This window comes from Neomonachus schauinslandi, chromosome 11 (genome assembly GCF_002201575.2).
Source record: "Neomonachus schauinslandi chromosome 11, ASM220157v2, whole genome shotgun sequence".
In the NCBI taxonomy this organism is placed as follows: Eukaryota; Metazoa; Chordata; class Mammalia; order Carnivora; family Phocidae; genus Neomonachus; species Neomonachus schauinslandi.
In genome coordinates, this window is record NC_058413.1 from 69,099,086 (window position 1) to 69,122,499 (window position 23,414).

General features: G+C 38.0%; 1 protein-coding gene across 1 annotated transcript in view; it reads left to right on the forward strand.

The window, feature by feature from the left end:
- Positions 1–3,947: 3,947 nt before the first annotated feature.
- Positions 3,948–23,414, forward strand: part of NAALAD2 (N-acetylated alpha-linked acidic dipeptidase 2) — an 83,387-nt gene continuing 63,920 nt past the window's right edge. Inside the window, exons 1-3 of the mRNA XM_021679091.1 lie at positions 3,948–3,976; positions 14,529–14,659; positions 15,349–15,460. Coding sequence (XP_021534766.1) covers positions 14,578–14,659; positions 15,349–15,460 — 194 coding nt within the window. The 5' untranslated portion in view covers positions 3,948–3,976; positions 14,529–14,577. The remainder of the gene's footprint in view (positions 3,977–14,528; positions 14,660–15,348; positions 15,461–23,414) is intronic.

Below are 23,414 nucleotides of genomic sequence, written 5' to 3' on the forward strand. Positions count from 1 at the left end.
GACTCTCTGGCATGTGTCCTAAAATTAGTCAATAAATTTTCCTCATGTATAACTCAGGTGATTTTCAAACTGCTGCTTCTGTGCTGGGTCCCCTGCCAAGGTGTGTCCGTGGGAGGTGGTGACTCAGGATCATAATACTCTGCCATCTTCCTTCTCCCACATTTTCTTTCTTTCTTTTTTTATTTGGTTCAGTTAGGCAGCATATAGTACATCATTAGTTTTTGATGTAGTGTTCAACGATTTCATTAGTTGCATATAACACCCAGTGCAACACATGGTCTCCTTAATACCCATTAATTCATCCATCAATGGACATGTATATTGTTTCTATTTCTTGGCTATTGTAAATAATGCTGCAATAAATATGGGGGTGCAGATATCTTTTTGAATTGGTATTTTCATCTACATCATCTACTCAGAAGTGGAATTACTGGATCATATGGTAATTACATTTTTAATTTTGGAGTTGTTTTAAGTGTAGTCAACACCCTTTCATCTGGGTGAGATGCTGTTTCCCAATGCCTACAGAGCAAGTATCCAAAGCAATTTTTAAAGTGGAAGGTAAATAGTAATTATCTCACTCCAAATTCTGTATTTACAGATTAGTTTTAAATTTGGTTTCACCTAAACTAAGTAAGAAATGGTATAAAATTCATTAAAGCTGATTTTCTACTAGGATAGAGTATCTCTCCTTGGATGTATTTTGCTTGGGGAAGAGAAGGGATAATGTGTCTCTTGAGGCCAATAAATTGCAAGGACAGTCTTCTCTAAGCAGTACAGAAAACACAATGTTTTGATACTAAGATGTTGTAGTAAGTAAGTAAGTAAGTATAGTAAGCCTGCTCGCCACACCCTTTTTCCTCAAAAGATGACAACGAGAATGACCAGGATAATGGTCCTGCGGTCTGTCGATCGTTCCAAGTCTGTTGCAGTTTAGTGCTCCTTAAATCTTTTGGAAGTCAAAGTCCTGGGAATGGCTTTCGCTTTTTTTAGGTATCTTAAGTCCAGTTTTATGTATTTAGTTTTAGGGACTTTTACCCTATTCTGCAAGATGTAAGCTACCCTCAGATATTTTGTTCCAACATAAAGTAACTTTTATAAAATATTCAAATAGCATTCTTATTTATGAAAAGAGACTTTAAGGAAAAGTAAATAAAATGTCTATGTTGGTTAAAAATTTAGTGTTGTTGTGAAAGAATGACCTGTGTTTTAAAAGTTAGGATAGATAGGTTGTTAAAATGTTGGTCTTTGTGAAAGCCAGAGAGCATTCATTGAACAAGTTATTTCATATCCTCTTAAACCACACCATGGTTCTTTTACCCTTTTGTCTCTTCTCTCCTGGATTTTTTTCCACCTTCTTTCTATGAACCAAAGTCTGTAATAACTTCACTTCTTAGTTATCTGAAAACCTCTTTCACTTACTCATGAATAGCCTTGTTTGTCTGGGTCTGAGAAAAAGGAGGCATTCTACATGAAAGCTAAGAGCAGTGAGAAGCCTGGCAAATGTCTGGAAGCCTTTCTCGGGATAGTTTGAGATTTAGCAGAGATAAGCACTGAGTCTCAAATACTGGCAATGAAGTTAGGAAACTGTAGGATTGAGCTTCATTATGACTAAGGCTTGCAGAATAGTGATTATATTGTCATTGTAATGAATTCTATCGTCCTTGGTCAGTTTGGGTGGTCAAGAGGAGTTACCATTTAATAACTGGAATAAAAACATTTTAGTTTTTCCAATAACTGTCTCCAATTCTAAAATAGTGGGTTCTCCTTTCTTGCTGTTTTGCCTTGTTAGGGACCCTTGGACAATAGTGTGGAAGAAGGCCAGGAACTTTCTTGGCCATTTACTGTTTACCAAGCCTCCTTCATCTGTAGACATATGGGCATGCTACACTATCACTAGGATGGTATAGTACCAGAGGTCTCCCTTTGGGATTGTCTGGTTCTTTGTGATGCTGGTGATCTCTGCTGATGTGGTAGTTTCCTGGTCTCTATGAATTTGTCTTGGATATGTTTCCTTAGTGTTGTCTTACCCTGAAGGGAGGTGAGATTTAAAAGCTAGATCAAGTGGGTTTGGCTGCTACTCTAAGAGGTCTGAATTTATTTTTAAGTTTAATGAGAAACCTTTGAAGGATAATAACAAAATCCAATTGCTACTTTAGGAAGAAAACTCAGCTAAGTCAGAGATGGTCTATACAGGAGTAATAGTGGAGGCAGAGGCCAGTTGGGGGGCTGATACAGAAGTCTAGATGAGAGATGATTGCAGCTAAGATTAGAACACTGGTGAAGCAGCTGGAGTCAAGCTATATTTTGATTGCAGAGCCAGTAGAATTTACTGGTGGATTGGATGTAGGTGTGAAAGAAAACAAAGAGTGAAGGCCCAGAGGTGCACCCAGAATCTAATCTACAAGGAAGCCATTAAAACCACTGCCAAAGGTGGGAGAACATCTTGGCATTAAACTGGGTTTAAGGATGAGAATAGGAAGCAAATGATAAAATCAGAAGGTAGCAACTTCAAAAAAGCCAATAATGGTGCAGAGCAAAGATTCATCCTTTCTCTCTGACCCATGAGTCACCATGGAACTCACTTCCACTTCCCCATGAAGTGGAAAGCTGTCTGATTTTAGGGAGGGGTATCATCAAGTCAAAACAGGGGTCAGGTAAGATGGAATAGAGAAAGGGTTAGAAGGGAGATCAAAAATCTAGAGAGATTTATTCATAATTGAATGATACTGAAAGTACATGAGGATAGAGGCTATAAATGAGGCTGGATGATAAGAGTGCTGCAAGAAAAAGCATGAGGAGTCCCCCGATCTTAGCATTATTAGGTAAAAGCTGTCATGGAAAACAAGCTGAAAGCACATGTTAATGATAAGGGGTGGGAAATGCTGAGCAGGAAATTTTGCTTTAAAGGCCAAATAATATACTTACCAGGGCCAAGCTTCTGTCTGGAATGTTAGCATCGTGGTTACACATGTCCTGTGTTGATGGAAGGGTCTGGGTGGGGGCCCTGTCCCTGTTTTACACTTTCACTTGGTGGGCCTTTTCTCATGTCTACATATACTGTTGAGTAGAGTAATTGTGACATCAGAAGAAACTCATCCAATCGTGGTTTTCTGCTTTTCTTCTAAAATTTCTTCCCACTTTTATCAGTCTTTTACACTTTTCTCACTATCTATACTTCCTCTAACTTCTTACTTGCCTTATGGGCTATAGCATACTGTATAATATACTAACATTCTACCATCTTATTTTAAGTTTGAAACTGATTTTTGACAGTTTTTGCACCCAGGATTTTAAAAATGTTCAACTGGGATATAGCTCTTGTCACGAATCACAGCCATCATGATATCAACTCTTCACTTTTTTTTGAAAATGAACCTTGCTATCTGGATAACCAGATCATCCTGTCACCTTGTGACATCATTAATGGCATAATGTCCATACCTGCACAGTGAATATCTAGGTGATCCCTCTCATGTGAAAGATAAGGCAACATCTTCAGACAAAACATGAAATGTGTGGCACAGCTGAACGCTGTTCCTTTATTAGATCCTTAATCATTGGCATGTACACATACATGGGCACGTATGGTGGTGTATATACCACCTTATTAGTACATATCACACTCCCGATGTGGGACTCGATCCCGGGACTCCAGGATCACGACCTGAGCCGAAGGCAGTCGCTTAACCAGCTGAGCCACCCAGGCGCCCCACACTTTATTTTCAAATCCTACTGTGACCCATTTGATGGGTTTGAACTTTGAAGTTGTAAGATTGGTTCTTTTAGGATGTGAGAAGAGGGAGGGGAGAAAAGATTGTATAAGAGCAATTTAACCTACTAATGAGTTTGTATCTGTATTAACAAAAAGCCAAAGACTTGGTGAACCACCTAACCAGACTTTTTTTACAATGGATTGGCAAGATAAAGATTGCAGATGCCACCTATTGAGGCAGCGACGACCTTCAGGGTTAAGGTAATACTGCTTTTTCTTAGAAATCTTCACATTTAGTTACATATTCAATATTTGCCTTCTCCTTATATCATAGGCTTTCTAAAGGCAAGGATCATATCGTCGGGATTTTTCACAATGTCTGGCATGCTAGGGCAACCTTCTTGGGTCCCCTCCCTCCTCAGGAGCTTTGTACTGTCACTTTGCTATCATTCAATAAACTTTCTTTGCTGCCAAAAACAAATGTCTGGCATGCTATAACCTTTCAGTAAATATTGGTTGAATAAATAATTTTAATTTGGGGAGATTAATCAAGTTGGGAAATTGTGCTGATTAATATGCTGATGTCTTCTAGTAGTCAAACTTCAGTTACTTAAAAATTGAGATAGGAATATAAAAACAAATTTCTCAAATAAGTCCTTTTTTTTTTTTTTTTTTTTTGGTAGGCTCCATGCTCAGCATTCAGCCCAGCACAGGGCTTGAACTCACAACCCTGAGATTAAAACCTGAGCTGAGATCAAGAGTTGGACACTTAATCAACTAAGCCATTCAGGCCACCCCTCAAATAAATCATTTTAATCATTAGTTCCTACCTTCTCTTTCTCCATCTAGAGATGAGAGAGATGTAGTCAATAGCCAGTGGTCCCATGGGTGGCAGATAGAAAAGGCCAAGGGCTTAGAGATAAATGATATAATAGGTCCTCAAAAGGTATATGTGTAGCATGTTTTTGTGTATACTGATACAAAGAATGTTTGATATTGTTTGTGACCTAGAGAAGACACTTGTCACCCTACTGTTAAAGTAAAAACTGGATATTTATTAAAATTCCAACTTTTAAAAATAAAAACAATTGTGGATGCTCTAGGAAAAATGTTTCTTAAACCCTGAGGAGTATAGTTACTTGATTGGCTTTTGCTTCTGTTTGAATAACTTCATCCTATATATGCAGCTGCTGTGGTGGGGGAACTTGCTTTGTTATGAAAATATCTTTTTGAAGGTGTTCATCTCTAAAATATAAAATGCTAGAGTCATCAGTTAAGGTATGGTAAAGGATTGCAAGAGCTGGGCTCTTTCAAGTTAGGGCTTTTTAGCAATATAGAAGTATTTTTAAAATATTTATTGTTGAAGAATAATTGACATACAGTGTTATAGTAGTTACAGGTAAGCAATATATTTATTCAGTGATTCTCTACATTACTCGGTGTTCACTACAGGAAGTGTAGCCACCATCTGCTACCATACAGTGTTATTACAATGTTGACCAGATTCCCTATGCTGCACTTTTCATCTCTCTGACTTACTGTATAGCTGGAAATTTGTATCTCTTAATCTCCTTCACTTATTTTGCCCATGTACCTACCCACCTCCTCTCTGGCAACCATCAGTTTGTTCTCTGTATTTAAGAATCTGTTTATTTGTTTTGTTCTTTAGGTTTCACATGTAAGTGAAATCATATGGTATTTGTCTTTCTCTGACTTATTTCACTTAACATGATACCCTCTAGATACATCCACGTCGTCACAAATGACAAATTCTTTCTACAGCCAAGTAATATTTCATGGTGTAAAAATACCATTTTTATCCATTCATCTATGGATGGACACTTGGGTTGCTTATATATGTTGGCCATTGTAAATAATGCTACAATAAACATAGTGGTGCATGTATCTTTTCAAATTAGTATTTGAGTTTTCTTTGGGCAAATACCCAGTAGTGAAATTACTGGGTCATATGGTATTTCTATTTTTAATTTTTTGGGAAACCCCCATACTGTTTTCCATACTGGCTGCACCAATTTACATTTCCACCAACAGTGCACAAGGGTTCCCTTTTCTCCACATCCTCGCCAACATTTGTATTTTCTGTGTTTTTTATTTTAGCCATGCTGACAAATGTGCATTATTACAGTTTTGATCTGCATTTCCCTGATGATAAGTGATGTTGAGCATCTTTTCATGTGCCTGTTGGCCATCTGTACGTTGTCTTTGGAAAAATGTCTATTCAGGTCCTCTGCCCATTTTAAAAAACCAGATTATTTGTGGGTTTTTGGCATTGAATTACATATATTTTGAGATCAATTAGTTGACTAAAGATAATTTAGCTCAAAGTTAACTCTCGGGGATTCTACAAAGTTCCAAGGGAAAAATCTATAAGATATATCATATCTATCAGCAATTACAGTTCACTAAAAATGAATTTATAGACTCCTCTGGCAACTTGTTAGGACCAAAGAGAGGTGCCTTAACTAAGATCATCAAGGCCTCGACAATGCAATAAAGATTGGGAGCAATACCATAGATGTACTATCCCCTTCAAAATTTACTTGCTAGGCATGTTTGTTCTGGCTGCAAACTGCTTTTAGTTGGATACAAGGAATTCAGTCATGAATTGCTAAAGATATTCTTTAGGATGAAATAGATGGATGCAGGAGTCCTATTAACAAAGACCACCATTTTGCAAATCTTCTAAACACTTTTTCTTTAAAAAAAAAGATTTTATTTTATTTATTTTAGAGCCTGTGCATGTACAAACAGGGGAAGGGGCAGAGGGAGAGGGAGAGAATCTCAAGCAGAATCTACACTGAGTGTAGAGCCTGGTGCGGGGCTTGATCTCACAGCCCTGAGATTGTGACCTGAGCCAAAATCAAGAGTCAGATGCTTAACCAACTGAGCCACCCAGGCGCCCCCTTTCTAAACACTTTTAAAAAGAAATGCTCTATAACTGATAAGAAGGGGAGGACAGGGAGGATGATGTTTGTTGAGAACCTACTGTCCATTATGGTGCTAGATATTTAAAGTGGTTAATCTTATTAATTTAAACCTACAATAATTCAGTCAGGTCATGGAAAAACTCCAGTACAGAAGAAACTGAGAATTACAGAAATTTGGAGTGTTGTTCAGGTAGTGATTGACAAAACAACTCAATCCCATCAAATTTTGTTGATGTATGGTTAGGGAACTAATGCATCCTGGTGGAGCAGCCAAGATCAGAAATGCTTCCCAAGTGGGACCATTTGGAATTAGGACAGAATTTGGCAACAGGGAATTTGTCAATAGGGAAGGAAAAGCAGTACTTAAATGCACCTTGCTGCTGAAATTCAGCAATTACTGGAATGGGGGTGGCAAAGAGACAAATAGTGTGAAAATTAATTAAGGGAAATCTCCCTAGAATGGAGTGGGGAGGACAACAGGGGGAGCTCTCCTACTGTACCACTCATCGCCCATTGCTGACCTTAACAGGAATAGATGTACCTTCCTAGTTCTACTGCTTTACTGTCCCAGCAGGAATGAGAAAGCTCATAACCCGCCCCAACAGCCCAGCCAATGAGACACTGTCACAGTCGGCCAATGAAAAGCCACTATACTTCAAACTCCCAGTTTACTCCAACAGACTTTTTGTTTGTAACAACAGTTCCTCTCCCTCCCCCTTTGCCCGCCCCCATAAAAGAACATTCTTCTCCTTTGTTCTCTGGTAGCTTGCATGTCCTGAATTGGAATTCTCTGCAACTCCCGAATCAACCCATTTTTGCTAGTGAAATAACCGACAGCTTAATTTTTAAGGTTAACATTACTTGGTGGGCAGGTATGGGATCCCGAGAAGACCTTCCAATAACTCCAAGGCTGGTGAGCAAACAGGTTCCAGACCCCAAAGAGCCAATTGAGCTCACTGCTTTCTTGCCGACCCTGGAGTTTGAGGGTAAGTTTGCTCCTGCATTGGATCTCTGCTCTCTTTGTGTTTGTGTCGATCTCTACAGGCTTTATTTGGAATCTATTTTAAGGCCTTGCCCTTTCTGAGAATACTTGTTCAGCTTTTGGTCTGACTCTTTGGAACCAGACTGTGCCTTTTGGAACTGTGCTGGCTTTGGGTGAGACTCCTTTTTGGAACCAGGATGTTCCTATTGGAACTGTGCTGTTCAGGAGGTTTTTCTTTTTGCTCTAGAGAATACCTCCAAAAAAATGGAAGCTTAGTCATCAAAATGCCTTGAGGGGGTCCTTCCTTCTGGCATCCCCCACTGGTTTTATGTTTAAAAACAGAAGTCCCTCCTCATGTGCAATTCTAATTAAATGGGCCAACTTAATCACAAGTTATTTAGAACATTAATGGCCTTTATGGGGAACTTTTGATTTCCTCAGTTAGAAAGCCCCAGCTAAAAAACAAAACAAACTGAATGGGATGCCTCTTTAATTGGTACCTTGAGGCTTCTAAGTGTTTTTAGGATTCTAAGTTTGCTTCTTTGTGAAATACTATTTCTAAATTAACTGAGGCAAACTATTGAAAGGAATCAAAATGGCTTCTGAGGACTCCCCCCCCCCCCATTTTGTCTCCAGACACATGGCCTCCACCCTGTGCACAGGCCCTTCCTCCAGAGCTATTTTCTTCTGATCCTTTGTGCCGGCCTTTCCTCCTGTATATGCTTCCTCCCCTTTCTAATCCTTTTGTTGAACTTCATTTTTCCTCTGAATCTCTTCCCAGAACTTGCTCTTCTGAGTGTATTAAAATCTACTCCATAAAGTTAAGTCTTGTGAGGATCTAAATAAACCTCAGATGTCTTAGGTTCCCTGCACTAAGGCTGAATATTGAGCCATATTTTCCTTAAGTGACCGAGGACCCCTTTAGGTTTGCTGAAGAATTTAGCATAGTTATTCAAATGTACAACCTGGCTTCTAGGATATTTATCTGTCCACACGCCTGTTGGTGAGGGCCAGGTCAAATACTGGATAAAATTAGCTCAACAGAAACATCCTGAAAGGGATTTGGAGAAATAAACCTTAACTTTTGGCAAAATGCTTGAACACTCACTGGAAATGTCCACCAAGCAATTAGAGTAGCTTTTCCTAAGCCTGTTAATTGGAACAGAATTCATGTTTGTACACAAAAGCCTGGTGAAACTGTATCTATTACAGTCAAGTGCAAATTGTCTTTAAAGAAAATTCTGGTGTTTGTTTAGATGTTGAATCCACCTGGGTGGTATTTAATTCTGTTTATTAGTGGACTGAAGGAGCCTCTTTCTCTTTTAGTTAAAAGGACCATGACAGAATGGGGAACTATGGCCACTCCAGATTTAGTCAGCTTGGCAAACTAGCTTGCTCATATTCCAGATAAGTCACCTATAAGAAAGATGGCCACAATTCTCAATTTTCAGTTCTGGAAAATGAAGGCTCCTCTACGGAACCAAGAAACCTAGTTTCTGCCATTATTGCAAAGGGCCAGGACATTGGAAAAAATAATTGTTACAAATTTAAGCATTCCAGGTGCCATCAGCCCCCTAGCCAGCCTTTCCAATATCTTCCTAATTCCCAATAATGGTGCTTGGAGGAACTACAGGGGCTCTTCCCAGTCCTCCCTCTTAATCTGCTTGGAGAAACCACTCTCCAGATTGGGGATGAATCTATTTGTCCTTACTGACCCTGGGGCAACATTCCCAGTACTAACCCCACTGCTCTAAAGGAGCTCCTGTCTCAGAGTACTAAAACAGTTCAAATAGTGAGGGTCTTTAATAAACCTCAACAGGTTCCTATCTGTCTGTCTGTCTCTCTTTTATCTAGGCCCTTTGTGAGATACACATTCTTCTGCTTAGTTCCTCCACCCGTATTCATTTATTGGGCCAAGATTTCTTAGAAAATACTCATACTGGAATTTTCCTCCCAAAAGGAGGAAATAATTCTGGAATTTGATAGTAGTAACCTAAATAGTCAACCAGGGAAATTAAATAACTCTTTCATAGCTCTTATTTGCTCTTGTTTCTGATATCACTATAGCTGAGTCTGGAGACAGTAATCATTTGTTCTTATTGGATCAGCTACCATCCTCTTTATGGGTAAACTCTTCAAATTATATTGCAGAATCCACAGTGCATTTCCCATCAAGATTCAAATCCATCAGAACTTCTCCTCAGAATTAATAAAGCTTTACTAATCAATTTTAATTAATAAATTAACCTATATATAAAGAAGCCCTCTAAGGCATCAGTCCCATAATATGAGATTGCAAGGCTCATATCCCCTGCACTAGTCCCTATAATACCCCTATTTTACTTGTGAGAGCACCCAATGGCAGAGGATGGAGGTTTGTCCAGGACCTCTGAACAATAAATAACATTTTATACCTTGGCACCCTGTTATTCTTAACCCCCATACCCTACTGATACCCATTCCCACTGAAAGCAAACTTTTCACTCTAATTGCAGTATATTTTTTTAGTATTCCTGTTAATAAGGATAGCCAATATCTTTTTGCTTTTACTTGGGAAGAGTGGAAATGCACCTGGACAGTAATGCCCCAGTTTTTTCCTTTCATAAAACTCAAGAGCTATTTGGGTGATAGAAAGCTTCCTGCAGGCTCTATTTGTTATAGTACATAGATAATTTGCTTTTCTGCTCCCCTTCTCAAACCTCTTCACAGGAAGACTGCATCTGCCTGTTAAAACTTCTGGCCCTAAAGGGGCAGAAAGATTCCAAAGAAAAAATGCAGTTTGCTCAAACTCAGGTTTGATACTTAGAGTGTCTGATCTCAGAACAAGAACTACATTTGGATCCAGGTAGGCTTCATGGCATCCTGAACTTCCCAAAACCTAAAACTAAGTGCCATTTATGAAGTTTTCTTGGACTGGCTGTCTACTGTTGAAACTGAATTCCAAACTTCTCTCTTAAGGCTCAACTTCCACATTTTTATTTAAAAATGACTCTATTTGGCAAGATCACGATGACATAGATTTGGGGACCTTAAAGAAAAACCTAATAAAACTCTTTGTCCTCAGACATCCTAATTATCAACTTCCCCTTTTCCTCATTGTGTGTGAGGGGGAAGGGAATGCCCTTGGAGTACTCACCTAAAAACAGGGGAACATCATCAACCAATAGGGCATTATAACCAACAATTGGACCGTTTAGCATGGGGATAACCCCCTTTCCTTAGAGTCATTCCTGCCACTGCCCTTTTGGTCGAAGCCACTCTGGAGAAATAATCACAGGATCCTCTTTAACCATCCTGTGTCCCATGTAGCAGAAGCCCCCCCCCCCCCCCAATTTTCATTACCCTTAAGTCGGTTGCCTTGCCTCCTAGGACATCCTGCTGCTGACTGCTCCTCATATAACTCTTCTTGCTGCAGTAACCTTAGCTCTACTATTATCCTCTCCTTCATGGATGAAATCCCTCATGACTGCTTAATGCTGACAGATAACTTTTGACTCCCTTTGACAATTTGTAGGAAACTCCTCTAAGCAATGCAGATTTTTCATGGTTTAATAATGGTTCTTATTTAAAAGATGAAAATGGTAACTATTGTGTTGGGTATGCTATCACAACTCCTTTGGAAGTCATTGAGTCCATACCTTTACCTGTGGCTATTTTGGCCTAGCAGGTTTAGTTATATTCCATACTTGGGCTTGTACCTTAGCCAAATGTACAAACATTTATATCAGTAGTCGGTTTGCCTTTGGAGTAGCTCATGACTTTAGAAGTGTTACAGAAACAATGAAGTTTCTTTACCTACAATGGGAATAAAATAAAAAATGGCTCCAATGTCCCAAATTTATTAGATGCCATACTTTTTGCAGGCAGGTCTGGCTATTACTAAGCTTCCTGGGCCTTCCAGACTCAACTCCTAGAGTCTAAAGGAAACCACCTCACTGATATTTCCAACAAAACGCTGTTCTCAAGGAAACCAAGACCCAAACCTGTCATGGCTGAAAGGGATGTTCTCTCAAATGATGAATTGGAAAAAATGACAAGAGTTGTCCAATCATTGTTTACTATTTTACCATCATTAAACCATTGACCTATGACAAAATAATAATCTTTGGGAATGTAGGTGGGGAAATATAAAGGCTGCAAAAAGTGCCTACCTTTCTTGTCCCACCTGTCCAAAGTATCCAGAAAAGTCTGTTCACACAAATGGACTTCATATAGCTACCCTGTCTCATGGAAATAAGTATGTTTTAATTATTATAGTTTGTTTTCTCACTGGACCAAAGTTTTTTCCTTGTAGACAGACCAATGCTTATTCTGTGGCTTAAATTCTGCTAGAAAAGATCCCTGGGGCGCCTGGGTGGCTCAGTCAGTTAAGCGTCTGCCTTTGGCTCAGGTCATGATCCCGGGGTCCTGGGATTGAGCCCCATGTCGCTCTCCCTGCTTAGAGGGGAGCCTGCTTCTCCCTCTCCCCCTACCCCTCCCCTGCTTGTGCTCTCTCTGTCTCTCTCAAATAAATAAATAAAATCCCCCCAAAAAAAGTCAAACAGAAAAGATTATCCCTCCCTGGGGAACCCCTCTTGAACTTCATAGGGCTTGGGGAACTCATTTTACCAGGCAGGTGTTTCAACAAGTCTGTTCTGTTTGGCCAGTTTTACAACTTTCATTGTGCATACCATTTTCATTCTTCAGGGATAGTTAGTTGCACTAACAGCACTGACAAAATTTGTACAGACCCTCCAAATACCTTAGCTGAAAGCATTGCTGTTGGTCTTCTAAATTTTAGATCCACTCTCTTTGGGATTCCTGGACTCTCATCCTTTGAGATGGTCACAGGATGTCCTAAGCACTTGGCCCCTCCCTTCTCTGACTTGGAGTTGATAGAAGGGGATCTACTTTAACATTGTAAAGACCTAGATGCTTCTACTGAAAATAACCGTGCTTTGGTAGAGCAATCTTTTCACCATGTACTCAAGTACATGGGAGACAGACTTCAAGTACTCTGCAACCTGGAGATTTCATCTGTTGGAATAGACACTTCCAGAGAGACTCAACCTCACTGGAAGGCCCTTATCAGGAACTGCTAACCAACCCTTGGGCCACCAACCTCAAGGAATAGATTCTTGGGTTCACGTGACACATTAAAGAAAGCTGCAAACCCTGACTGGGTCCGCACACCAGCTGGTGACCTCAAAGTGAAGATTTCCTGGAACTGAAGCAGATGACATCTAATGAGACCACTTTCCCACGATGTCTGGACCAGGACTGTATCCCTTTTTCTCACTGTTCACTGGTGCTTTCTCTTTTATGGAAAGAAAATGCTCTATATTTCCCAAACTCTTGCAAAAAGGGGAAACATCTTCTTTTGACCATGGCCTTTTGGAAACAACCTTCGCATGATCCTGTGAGATTTCTCTGAAGGGTGAGAAGGTCAGAATTCATAAAAGTCTTTCATCTGAACTACGACCTGACCCCTGAGTCTTACCTAAATTCATGGTTTCTAAATTTACAACTTTTCATTGATATTAACACATTTGCTTCCAAGCCGTTCTTTTGAGATAATACCATTTTAAACCATCTTTGAAGTGTTGCTGTTTTGCAACAAGTTCATCAGCTACTGCTTCATGTTTATAACTGTACTGTATCTTCCCAGATGTACTCCGTTCATTCTTTCCATGTGATGTTGCTCATCTTTCATGGTTGCTTTAAGGGGAGACTTCCAGGAAACATACATGACTGCAGGCTTGTTTTCATAAGGAGAACCTTTCTCCCCTTTGTTGGAATAAGTGCCAATAAACATGTTAGTTGGCTACTTTCTGACCTAGGGTACCAGTTGACCTCTATTCTACCACAATTTGAAATTGTCATGCTTTGTATAATTATTTCAAGTGTTGTATTTTGTTCCGTGTCAAACTTTTGTGAAAACAATGTACTCAGAAAGGTGATGCTCAGAAAGGAGAACCTGGTGGTTCTCTCTCCAAACCTCTCTCCAAACCTTCCCTGTTACTGTAATGTGGCCTTAAGTGGAACATGGGACATGACAACTAGGAAAGGTCCTTCCTGGACAAAAGGGACAAAACCACAAAATATGGAAAACCTGACTCTTGATCAGTGATGCTTTTGAGGAAATGTCTTGATCAAAGGGAGGAAATGTAAATATTAATAAAGGTAAACTTCACTAAAATGGAGTGGGGAAGCCGGAAGAAGGAAGTTCTCTCATCCTACCACTCACCACCAATTGCAGATGCCAACAGGAAGAGATACACCTTGCAAGTAGGTACCACTTTACTCCCCAGCAGGAGGAAGAAAGGTTTTCTCCCCCTCCCAGCAACAGCTCAGCCAAAGAGAGACTGTCATAACTCAGCTAATGAAAAGCCACTATACTTTAGTTCACTCCAATGGACTTTATGTTTACAACAGCCCTATCAAATACCCCCAGCTTTCAGCTATGAAGGACCAACCCTCTCCTTTGTTCTCACCCTTGCCTGTGGTTCTGCTGGAGCGTGCATGTTTGGAATTATAATTTTCTGCTATTCTTGATCCATTTTTGTCGGTAAAACAACATAGTTTTATTTTTAAGGTTAACAGTTGAGTTCTTTAGGAAACCATTAGGGACATTTTTCCTTAGCCACCCCCTCCCCATTCCCCACAGCGGACTGTCCTGGTTACTGCAGAATCAACATTATGGGAGTTGCCGGCCAACAGGAAGGCTCTGTCTCCTCCCCTTGCCGGATTTCCTTTTCCCCCTTAAGGCCCACTGAGAACCAGAGGGGGTGGGAGTTGTTTGCTGCGGGTTTGGAGGGCGGGGGTGGCAGCCCGGCTTTGCAGGAAACCTGCGGGTGGGCCAGCGTTCACCGCCTCCCCTGGCGTGCTCTCTGTTGGTCTGCAGGCTAGAGGGTGGCTCTTTCCGGAGCCCCAAGCTTCGTCCCCAGGGAGCCATGGCGAAGTCCAGGGGCCGTCTCTACTTTTGGATGTACTTGGCTGCGGCGCTGGCATCTTTCCTGGCAGGATTTATGGTGGGTAAGTATGAACCCCTTCTCCCCAGTGCAGGGCTGGTGCTTCTCCCTGCCAGGCTGGGGAGAAATGAGAGAAAACAAGCCTGGAGGCTGTGCGGGCTCCCTGAGCTCCCTGCGTGCGGTCAATTCCGTGAATTTCAGCCCAACTGGAAACCGAATGGAATGCCTTTTGACCTTCTTAATGAAGTGTGACTGAAATTCAGATTTATTAAAGGTTCAGTGAGCTCAAGATACTTGTCAAGAGCTGTTAGGTCAGAGCTGTCATTCTCCACAGGCATGAAAAAGGTGGTTTCATTTGTCAAAACTAGCAACTAATATGGACAGCACTGCAAAAACTGCCCTTCCTTCATCATTTACTAAATAAATATTTGTGGAATGTTTCTTGTGTGTCAGGCGCTGTGCTACGAACTAGATCACCCCAAGGAGAACAAGAAAGATAGAGGCCCATGCCTTGATGCGTAACATGTAGGAAAATGAAAAGAATATCTCCTAAAACTAGTTTTAACCAACTCAAAATTACACTGCATAGCAGAATTTGAAGGACTTCTGCATTTAATATGAACATTTTTATAAAGCTCACTTTGAGCTATTTCTGAAGTAAGGACTATTTTTTTTGGCTTCTAATTTTTGTAAAAGTCAAAAGCAATTATATACGTATATGGTAAGTATAGGTATATGTATTCTCTCCCCTAGGCTGGTTTGTTAAGCCTTTGAAAGAAACGACCACTTCACCACCCTATGATCAAAGTATACGGTGGAAACTTATATCTGAGATGAAAGCTGAAAATATTAAATCATTTCTTCGGTAAGTTTGTTTTGATGTTTGGTCTTAAAAATGTTGAAAATATTGCAGAGTGAGAAGTGTATTACAACTGGTTATATTCATATGGGTACTCGTGTAAAATTATATGATCTCATTAATTTATGGTAGTTTAAATGTCCCTTTAAACCACTCAGTGTAAAATGTATTTGAATGTTGCAGGAGTGGGTCTTTCTTCTCTAACTTAATCTACAGAAAAAATATCTGGTTGCTTTATTAAGAGATGTTTCAACTTCATGTAACTTTAGACTGCAACTGAATGTTAGTTCTTTCTTATGCCTGGGTTTAATTAGCAATTTTATTTGAAGGTCACATTCTGGCAGGAAGACTTAGATGGTTGTAAACTCAGATTTAAAGGAGGAGAGATTAAAGTTTCAGACTGTCTGCCACAAATTAAACCTTTGTCCCACTTGCAAATATAAGTAACACAAACTGGACAAAATAAGAGCAAAAGGATCAGTGCAAATCCACCAGCCTCTAAGTGTAAAAAAGCGTGACATTCAGGGAAATGATAATGAACTCGGTGAAGGCAGTCACCATATGTGTTTCTATATTCAGACTCTCTCAAAGGAGTGTCATTAAAATAAACAACAAAAACCCCAACCAGCTTTATTGAAGTATAATTTACATAAAATGAACTGCATCTTTTAAAGCCTAAAATTTGACAGTATTGATGGATGTATAATAGATCAACAAGATACAGAAATTTTATGTCATGCCCTTTGCAGTTTATTCCTGTCTTCACCTTTAGCCCTACACAGTGACCCATCAGTTTTAGGTCACTGAGTTCCTTTGCATTTATGAGAATTTTATATAAATGGAATCACACAGTATGTACACTTTTGTGTCTTCTTTCATTCAGCATAATAATTTTGGAATTCATCCAGGTTGCACATACCAGTTTATTGTTTTTTATTGCTGAGTTGTTGTATTCCATTGTATGAATATCTTGTAATGTGTAGTTGTTGGACGCTTGGGTTGTTTCTAGTTTTTGATTATTAACAAAGCTGCTATGAACATGTGTTTACAAGTTTTTGTGTGGACATATATTTTCGTTTCTCTTGGAATGGCTGTATTGGATGATAAGCATATGTTTAACTTTTTAAGAAAATAGATTTCAAAAGTGGGAACATTTTTACATTCCTACCCATTATGCATGAGTGCACCAGCTGTTGTACATCCTGGTAAACGCTTAGTTTTGTCTGTTTTAATTTTAACTATGCTAATGAGTATATAGTGGTATCTTATTGTGGTTTCAATTTGCCTCTTCCTTATAATGAGATATGTTAAACATTATCTATGTGTATTGGACATTTGCATATTTTCTTTCATAAAGCATCTATTCACATATTTTCCTATTTTAAACTGTTTTGTTTTCTTATTGAATTGTAGGAGTTCTTTATGTATTCTGGGTACAATTCCTTTGTCAAACATGTGTTGTGAATATTATCTTCTGTTCTATGGCTGGCCTTTTTTTTGTTAGTGGAGTTTTTGAAAGGCAGAAATTTTTAATTTTGGTAAAGTCTGGTTGACCAGTTTTTGGTTTTCTGTTTCATATTCTGTGTTCTATCTAACTTTGCCTATTAGAAGTATGAAGATTTTCTTCTATGTTTTCTTTTAGAAGTTTTTTAACTGTAGCTTATATATTTAGGTCATTGGTCACTTCAAGTTAATTTTTGTGTATGGTATGATGTAAGAGTTGATTATTTTTTAAATACAGATTCAATTACTCCTGCAACATTTGTTTTAAAAACATTTATTTCCGCATTGAATTGCCTTGGCATCTTTGTCCAAAATTACTTGACGTTATATGTGTGACCTGGTTTTGGATTTTTACATTTTCTTTTATTGATCTGTAGATCTCAACACTACACTCTGCTAGTTAGTGTAGCTTAATAATAAGTCTGAGAATCAGGTAGCGTTAATCCTACAAATTTTTCTTCTTAAAAATTGCTTTGACTATTTTAAGCCATTTGCATTTCCAAGTTTAGAATAACCTGAATTCCTACAAAAAACCTGGAATTTTTATTAAAGTTGCATCAACTCTATAGATGAATTTGGAAGAGAAGTAACATCTTTAAAATATGGAGTCTCTCAGTCTCTTTCTTTCATTTGTCATAAGGAGGTATTATAGTTTAACTTTTCACCCATGGAGGGGCATTTATGATCAGTTTTTGAATAATAATTAATGTTGCTATTAACATTTGTATACAGGTTTTACATGATCATAGGTTTTCATTTCTCTGGCATAAATGCCTAAGGGTAAAAATTGCTAAGTTGTATGGTAGATACATTTTTAGTTTTAGAAGAATTTGCCTGCTTTCCAGTATAGCTGTATTATTTAATGTTTTCCATTGATATTATCATTATTTTTAATTTTACCCATTCTGATAGGTGCATAGTGATACCTCATTGTGATTTTTAAACTGCAGTCCCCTAATGATTAATGATATTGAACATCTTTTTATGTGCTTATTCATCATTTGTACTCTCTTCAGTGAAATGTGTGTTCATGTCTTTGACCTATTTTCTATTTGGATAGTTTTGTTTGTCTTTTGTTTTTTTGCTATTGAGCTTTGAGAGTTCTTTATATTTTCTAGATAAGTCTTTTGTCGGCTTTGTGGTATTCATATATTTTTCCCTCTTTGTTATTTGTCTCTTCATGTCTTAACAGAGTTATTTGTAGATTAGAAGTTTTAAATTTTAATGAGGTCCAATTTATTGCTTTTTCCTTTTATGGATCATGCATTTGGGTTCATATCTAAGAACTCTTAGACTAGATCTCTTTTCCCCTCTCTTCCCTCCACCCCAAAATTTTATACTTTATATTTTACATTAATTTTGTGATTAATTTTTGCATAAAACATAATGTTTGGCTGGGATACATTATTTTGCCTATGGATATCCCATTGCTCTGGCACCATTTGTTGAAAGGCCATTCTTCCATTTAATTGCTTTTCACCTTTGTCAAAGATCAGTTGGTCATATTTGTGTGAGTCTGTTTCTGGGTTCTCTATTCTGCTCTATTAATCTGTGAGTCTACTCTCTGCCAGTCCCACATGGTCTTGATTACAGAAGCTACTTAGTAAGCCTCAGCAATGTGTAGAGTGATTCCTCCCATCTTATTTTTCTAAACAATTGTTTTAGCTATTCCATATCCTTTTCCTTTTCATATAAAATATAGAATAAACATACTTATGTCTATGCTGGGATTTTGATAGTAATCACACTAATCTTATAGAACAATTCGGGGTACTTGACATTTTTCCTATGTCCAGTCTTCTAATCAATAAACATAGCCTCTCCAATTATTTAGATCTTCTTTGTTTACTTTTATAACATTTTGTAATTTTTAAGATGCAGATCCTGGATATGTACTGTTTGATTTATATCCAAGTATTTCATTTTCTTTGGAGCAATTGTAAGTCATATTGTGTTTAATTTCAGTTTCCACATGTTTGTTGTTAATATATAGAAATACTGTTGATTTTTGTGTTGATCTTGTATCCTGTGGCCTGTCTAAACTCATGTCTTTAGGAGTTTTTGGTAGATTCATTGGGATTTTCTATGTAAACAATCATGCCATATTCAAATAGGGACACTTTTATTTCTACCTTTCCAAACTGTATGTGTTTTACATTTGGGGTTTTTGTTTGTCTGTTTGGTTTTTGTTTTGTTCTTATTGTGCTGACTGAAATTCCAGTAGTATGTTGAATAGGAGTGAGAGTGAACATCTTTTGTTGTTGTTTCTAACCTTAGGGGGAAAGCATTCAGAATTCCATAATTAAGTGTGATACTGTCTATAGATTTGTTGTAGGGGCGCCTATGTAGCTCAGTTGATTGAGCATCTGACTCTTGATTTTGGCTCAGGTCATGATCTTGGGGTCCTGGGGTTGAGCCCCAGTGCAATGGGGCTCCGCGCTCAGCAGGAAATCTGCATGGGATTCTCCCTCTCTTTCTCTCCCTCCCTCTTCCCCTCTCCCCACTCATGTTCTCTCTCTCTCTCTCTCAAATAAATAAAAATCTTAAAAAAAAATTAAAGATTTGTTGTAGATGCTCTTTATCAAGTTAAGGAAACTCCCCTCTATTCCAAGATTGCTAATAGTTTTTTTTTTTTATCATGAATGGATATTGATATTGTCAAAAGGTTATTTTTCTGCATCAATTTCTATGATCATGATTTTTTTTTCTTTATCTGGTTAGGAATCTAGTGATTCCTTTACTGATTTTGGGAGCATGGGGGTCAAATTATATCAAGAAGGGGGTCACAATCTCCAGGAATGTGAAAATGTATATTTTCCCCCATTAATTATGTAAATTTTTGCTTTATATATTAAGACTATTGATTAGGCATATACACATTAATGTTGTTAAGTCTTTAAGACAGACTACCCTGTTATCTTTATGAAACGTCCTTCTTTATCTTCTGTAATCTCTATCTTTGAGTCTATTTTATTTGGTATAAATATTGCCACATCAGTTTCCTTACACTTACATTTACATGGCATATCTTCTTCCATCTACTTTTTAAAAATTTTTTAAAAATATTTTATTTATTTGACAGAGAGAGAGAGAGAGAGACAGCGAGAGAAGGAACACAAACAAGGGGAGTGGGAGAGGGAGAAGCAGGCTTCCCACTGAGCAGGGAGCCCGATGTGGGGCTCGATCCCAGGACCCTGGGATCATGACCCGAGCTGAAGGCAGACGCTTAACAACTGAGCCACCCAGGCGCCCCTTCATCTACTTTTAATCTATTATTTTTTTTAGAATTAAAATGTACCTTCAATAGAGAGCATTTAATTGCCACGTGGTATTCAATACATTTTGGTCATCTTAAAGTGTATCCTTTGTAGATAGCAGATAGTAGCAGTTTCCTATTATATTCCTTCAGGTAATCTATGCCTTTTAATTTGAATATTTAGTCCATTAACAAATAATGTAGCTATTGATATAGTTAAACTTAAGTCTACTAATTTATTGTTTTCTGTTTACTCTGTTTATTTTTGTTTGTTCTCATTTTTTGCGCCTTTTTTGGTAAAATTTTATTTCATTTCTGTTTATCTTTTTTTTTTACATCCTTGTAATTTTTTTTTTAGTAGATGCTCTAGTGATTACACCATACATCTATAACTTATAAATCTTCACTCAATTCTTAGTTATTTTTTTGCAACTTAACATACAATACAGATAACTCACATTTCTATATTGCCATTTATCCTCTCCTCTATTATCCTTGATACTAGAGCTGTCAAAAGTATCATATGCAATGCAATATAAACCTTGCAAAACAATTTTTCTTTGAACACATATGTATTGAAAGCCCATTAAGAGTTAAAATAGTATTTTATATCTTATTTCCAATGTTATTCATTTGTTTCTGAAAATTTGGGTTATCCCATGGTATTTCTATTTAGTCTGAGTAACTTTCTTAAGCATTTCCTGTAATGTGGGGTCTGGTTGTGACAAATACTCTTAGTTTTTCTTTCTCTATAAAATCCTTACTTTATCATAATTCTTGAAGCATACTTTTCCTGGATATAGACTTCTAAGATGACTTTGTTTTCTTCTCCTTTCAGAACTTTAAATGTTTTTTCATTGTCTTCTGTCTAGTATTGGCATCTGATGAGTAGTTTACAGTCCTTTAAGTTACAGAACATGTCATTTTATCTTTAATTTTGAGTAGTTTTACTATGTGCCTAGGTATTGTTTTCCTCAAATTTATTCTGTTTATGGCTCTCTGAGATTCTTGACTTTGTAAACTTATGTCTTTCACTAATTTAGGAAGGTTTTATTCATTATTTCTTAAAATTTTCTGCAGCATTCTCTTTACCCCTTCTGAGACTCCACTTAAACCCTAGAATCAAATAAACAAAGTGCATACAGTATGGTGTGTTTCCCTCCCGTCTATCCTGTGATATAATGAGGTCATGAAGTTCCATCTTAGTTTCCATGGATGAACTATAGCAAACTATAGTAATGAGGTATGAAAACAGCTATACTGTTCTTGTGAAATTGAGCTGATTTATAACATTAGATATTAGGAAGCAAATACAAAATGTCTGTTTTGAGGTGCTTGTTTAGAGATAAAGGAAAATAATCAGGCAGCTAAGATGCATGTCATTTAAGAGAGACTCAGTCTTTATTTTTCCTGCAATACAGTAAAATGGCAGAATATCTTATTAGTTAAGATAGAATGCTTATATTTTAAATTGTGTAAGTTAAAAGACCAAGTATAATGTTAACACTATTGAACTCTGTCTGCAGCACATCATGAAGTGTCCAAAAGAAGTCACCTAGAAAATTAGATGTCAGAAGCAAAACTTAATAATGTTCTTGACCATTAAAATTTGTTTATCACTATTTTCCTTTAATGTGTATATAACATAAGGTGATAAGTTATGTACAAATAGTTTATATGATGATTATATTTTTGGAGTGCAATACAGAAATTGTGTTCAGGGGTGCCTGGGTGGCTCAGTCAGTTAAGTGTAGGACTTGAGCTGAGGTCGTGATCCCAGGGTCCTGGGATCAAGCCCTGCATCGGGCTCCCTGCTCAATGGGGAGCCTGCTTCTCTCTCTCTCTCTCTCTCTCTCTCTCTCTCTGCCTGCCACTCCCCCTGCTTGTGCTCACTCTCTGTCTCTGTCAAATAAATAAAATCTTAAAAAAAAAAATTGCACATCAAGAATGACAAGAATAGAAGTAGAGTGAAATAAATTGAATTAGGAACTTGAGACTTTAGTGAATGAGGAGTGACCCACAATTTTGACAGCCCCCAGAACGTGGTGACTTTTGGTATGAGCTTTAAAAGAGTTGTTATTTTTGAAAGAAGAAAAAGGAAAAATATTTGAAAGAACCAAGGGAGAATAAGAACTCCCAGTAGATCTTCAAGCCTTGAGGATATGTGGGGGCATGGGAAATAAAAAAGCTTGCAGGTGAGCAGGATCCTCTGAGGAAACCAGTTAAGGCAAGGAAGTCATGCAAGCATTCAGAGAAGTGGCTGAGGATTAAAGAATTGTTGATCATAGATGTAGAAGGTTTATGATCAGTGAAAGAGCCTCGGAGGGAGAGGAGTTCAAGATTGGGTTAATGGTTCTAATGTAGTGGGAAGAATTTGATTTCTCCCCAGCCACTTTCTTGTTGGCAGTGCCTCAACTCTTCAGTGTTCATCCTCCTTCATGTATTCAGTAAGGGTTACATTCCTTCCAGCCCAGGAGTATCTTGATTGGTCCATAATCCATTCATTATAACTCTTCCCTCTGGCAATGATTCATTTAAAAAGAGGTATATACTCTATTATGTCCAATAAAATGAAAGGAAAGTGTAGCTGTGATCTTCTACTGTAAGTTTTCCTCTGTTAAAAGAAATACTGAAGAGGAAACATGTTCTTGTTTGTACTTGTTTCTTCTGAGCATTACAGTGTGAATATATGATGCCTGGAACTGTACCCACCTTGGGACCAGAAGGAGAAATTTAGAAATGAACTAAAGGATGTTACACACTGCTGTTTTTTTTTTTTTTTTGCTTCTGTATTTCATTTCAGTGGGTTCTTTATTTTTTTAGAGAGAGAGCGCACGCACACGTGTGTGTACGTGGGGTGGGAGGAGGGGCAGAGGAAAAAGGAGAAAGAGAATCTTAAGCAGGCTCAATGACCAGCAGGGAGCCTGACATGGGGCTCAATCTCACAATCCTGAAATCATGACCTGAACCCAAATCAAGAGCTGGATGCCTAATGGATTGAGGCACCCAAGCACCCTTCAGTGGCTTCTTTAAAAGATGGATGACAAAAGCTCATGGTTAATCCTCCATCTTAATTTAAGGAAATACTTTTTTTTCCTTAATTATAAGAATGTTATCTGTTCATTGTAGAAAATAAAACAATAATTATATAAAGTAGAAATTAAATATCCCAAGCCCTACTGTTTTTTATTTTTTATTTTA